Here is a 1,857-nt window from a genome sequence, read left to right on the forward strand (position 1 = left end):
ACTTGCAGCTCATTTCCTTATAAAACTACACTAATTCTACCTGAGACTACCTTTTTTTAAAAACAAAGAGTCATCACACCAAATATTGACTTTGTTTCATTTATTTCTATTGACTGCTCTTTATAGTATTTTTTTAAACTGTAGAAACATTTAATTTCATTATTTTTGAAGGCATAGTTGCTCTACAGCATTTCTTTGCATGTGCCTGAAACCTTTTGTGTACATTCTCTTAACTAAAATTAGATCTGTGAATATGCTCAGTGTCTACATTCCATCAGTAACCTCTGACTGATGCATGTATTGTGCATGTTCTTCAGGAAGAAGCTGCCGCTCCGACTGTGGACCCTTTGTTAATTATTTATCAAGACTTCATAAAGCCAAAAGATTCCCATCAGTCTGATCAGTCTGAAGACTTTGGCTACTCCACCATCACAGATGTTCGAGGCAACATGCAGCCCTCAGAAGCCACATGAGTGCCAAGCTACAAGTATGAAACATGACCATCACCCTGTGTTAATTTGTACTGTATATAAATTTGAGCTGTGAATTGCATCTTCTCTGTGTGAACCCACAGTGATGCAGAAAGGATCATAATTTTTTTGGAGAACAAGGCAAAAGAATAATGCAGTTTCCTTGTATGTAACATATTCTATGAATATTTGGAGGCTTGAAGAGGCTTGGACGAGTTTCTCTGGTTTGTGTAACATGACCAGAAGACATAAATGTATTTCAGAGTAAAAATCTTAAATTAATAATTTCTTTTGTTTTTGTGATTTACAAATGTAGAATTTTCAAAGGATTGTGGTTGTACGAACTAACTGCAGTTTCTTATTTATCATGTAGCACATGCATTTACTGAGTTTAAATAAATCCATGCAGTAGCTGCTGAAGTTTTTTTTTAAATCTATTCTCAGTGTATTTTTGTCACTCGTGTAGTCCTTGCCGCATGGTATTCACAGGCCAGTGGAAATAGGCCGCTTCGGCAGCGTAGGACTTCCATTTACTCATCTGCAGACAACTTTGTGATCCCTGCACGACATGTAAGGACCCCAGTCAGTGCTCCCATGCCTCTGACCAGTCACTATATTCCAGTGTTGTGATGGAGCAGGTGTTCCACTGGATATATTGGACCCTTTTCTCAGCACTGGCGTCGGCAAACACGACACCCTTGTGGCCATGGACTTCTTCACAAAGTGGCCTGAAGCATATCCCTGGTCAGTAATCCACTTCATTTCAAAATAACTGGGCAAGGAAATGACCTGCCGGTTTGGGGAGCCACAGGAGCTGCACAATGATGAGCTGTACAATTTGTATCCTTCCTTATGGACAAGTGTGCCATTCCTTGGCGATTACAGTAACACACACCACCTCCTGTCACCTTCAGTGCAATGGCTATATAAATGAAACTGTAACAAATAATTTCTGACATGATTGGGGTCATCACATCCGTCCACATATTGATTCTGGCACAAGTTTTACTCTTTATGACCAGTATAATGAGTATACTATATTATATGAGATTAATCATTAAATCAGTTTCAACTGCACTTGTCCAAATACTGCATGTGATTATGTGTGCATGTTTTCCCTAACCAGTATAACATTAAGGACACTGTTTTTCTAACTGAATATCTCTGTCTCAGTCAGCCTGATAAAAACTTACAAAGTATTAAGACGTTTAGTCTCGCTCAGATACAAAGTTGATTGTGTAGTATAAAATATCAAGTGAGTGAATCTTATTAGCAGCTCATTTATGACTCAACAGATAGTGGTTACAGAAGATCAGGCTGCCCACTGTTGCAGAGGTGCTGGAAAAACCTATAAAAATTACAAACCACGTAGATCTAATGTGTTATT

The 1,857-nt window shown here is 38.4% G+C and overlaps 1 protein-coding gene across 4 annotated transcripts in view; it reads left to right on the forward strand.

The window, feature by feature from the left end:
* Positions 1–1,547, forward strand: part of ift46 (intraflagellar transport 46 homolog (Chlamydomonas)) — a 14,421-nt gene extending 12,874 nt beyond the window's left edge. For 3 of the 4 annotated variants that reach the window (XM_053645059.1, XM_053645056.1, XM_053645058.1), the window contains one exon: positions 318–1,547. Coding sequence is in view for 3 of the 4 variants with exons in the window: in XM_053645056.1 (XP_053501031.1) it covers positions 318–473 (156 nt within the window). In the remaining variant the exon portion in view is untranslated. The remainder of the gene's footprint in view (positions 1–317) is intronic. The other variant, XM_053645057.1, reaches the window with a different exon arrangement.
* Positions 1,548–1,857: the final 310 nt, after the last annotated feature.

This window comes from Ictalurus furcatus, chromosome 16, assembly GCF_023375685.1.
Source record: "Ictalurus furcatus strain D&B chromosome 16, Billie_1.0, whole genome shotgun sequence".
NCBI lineage: Eukaryota > Metazoa > Chordata > Actinopteri > Siluriformes > Ictaluridae > Ictalurus > Ictalurus furcatus.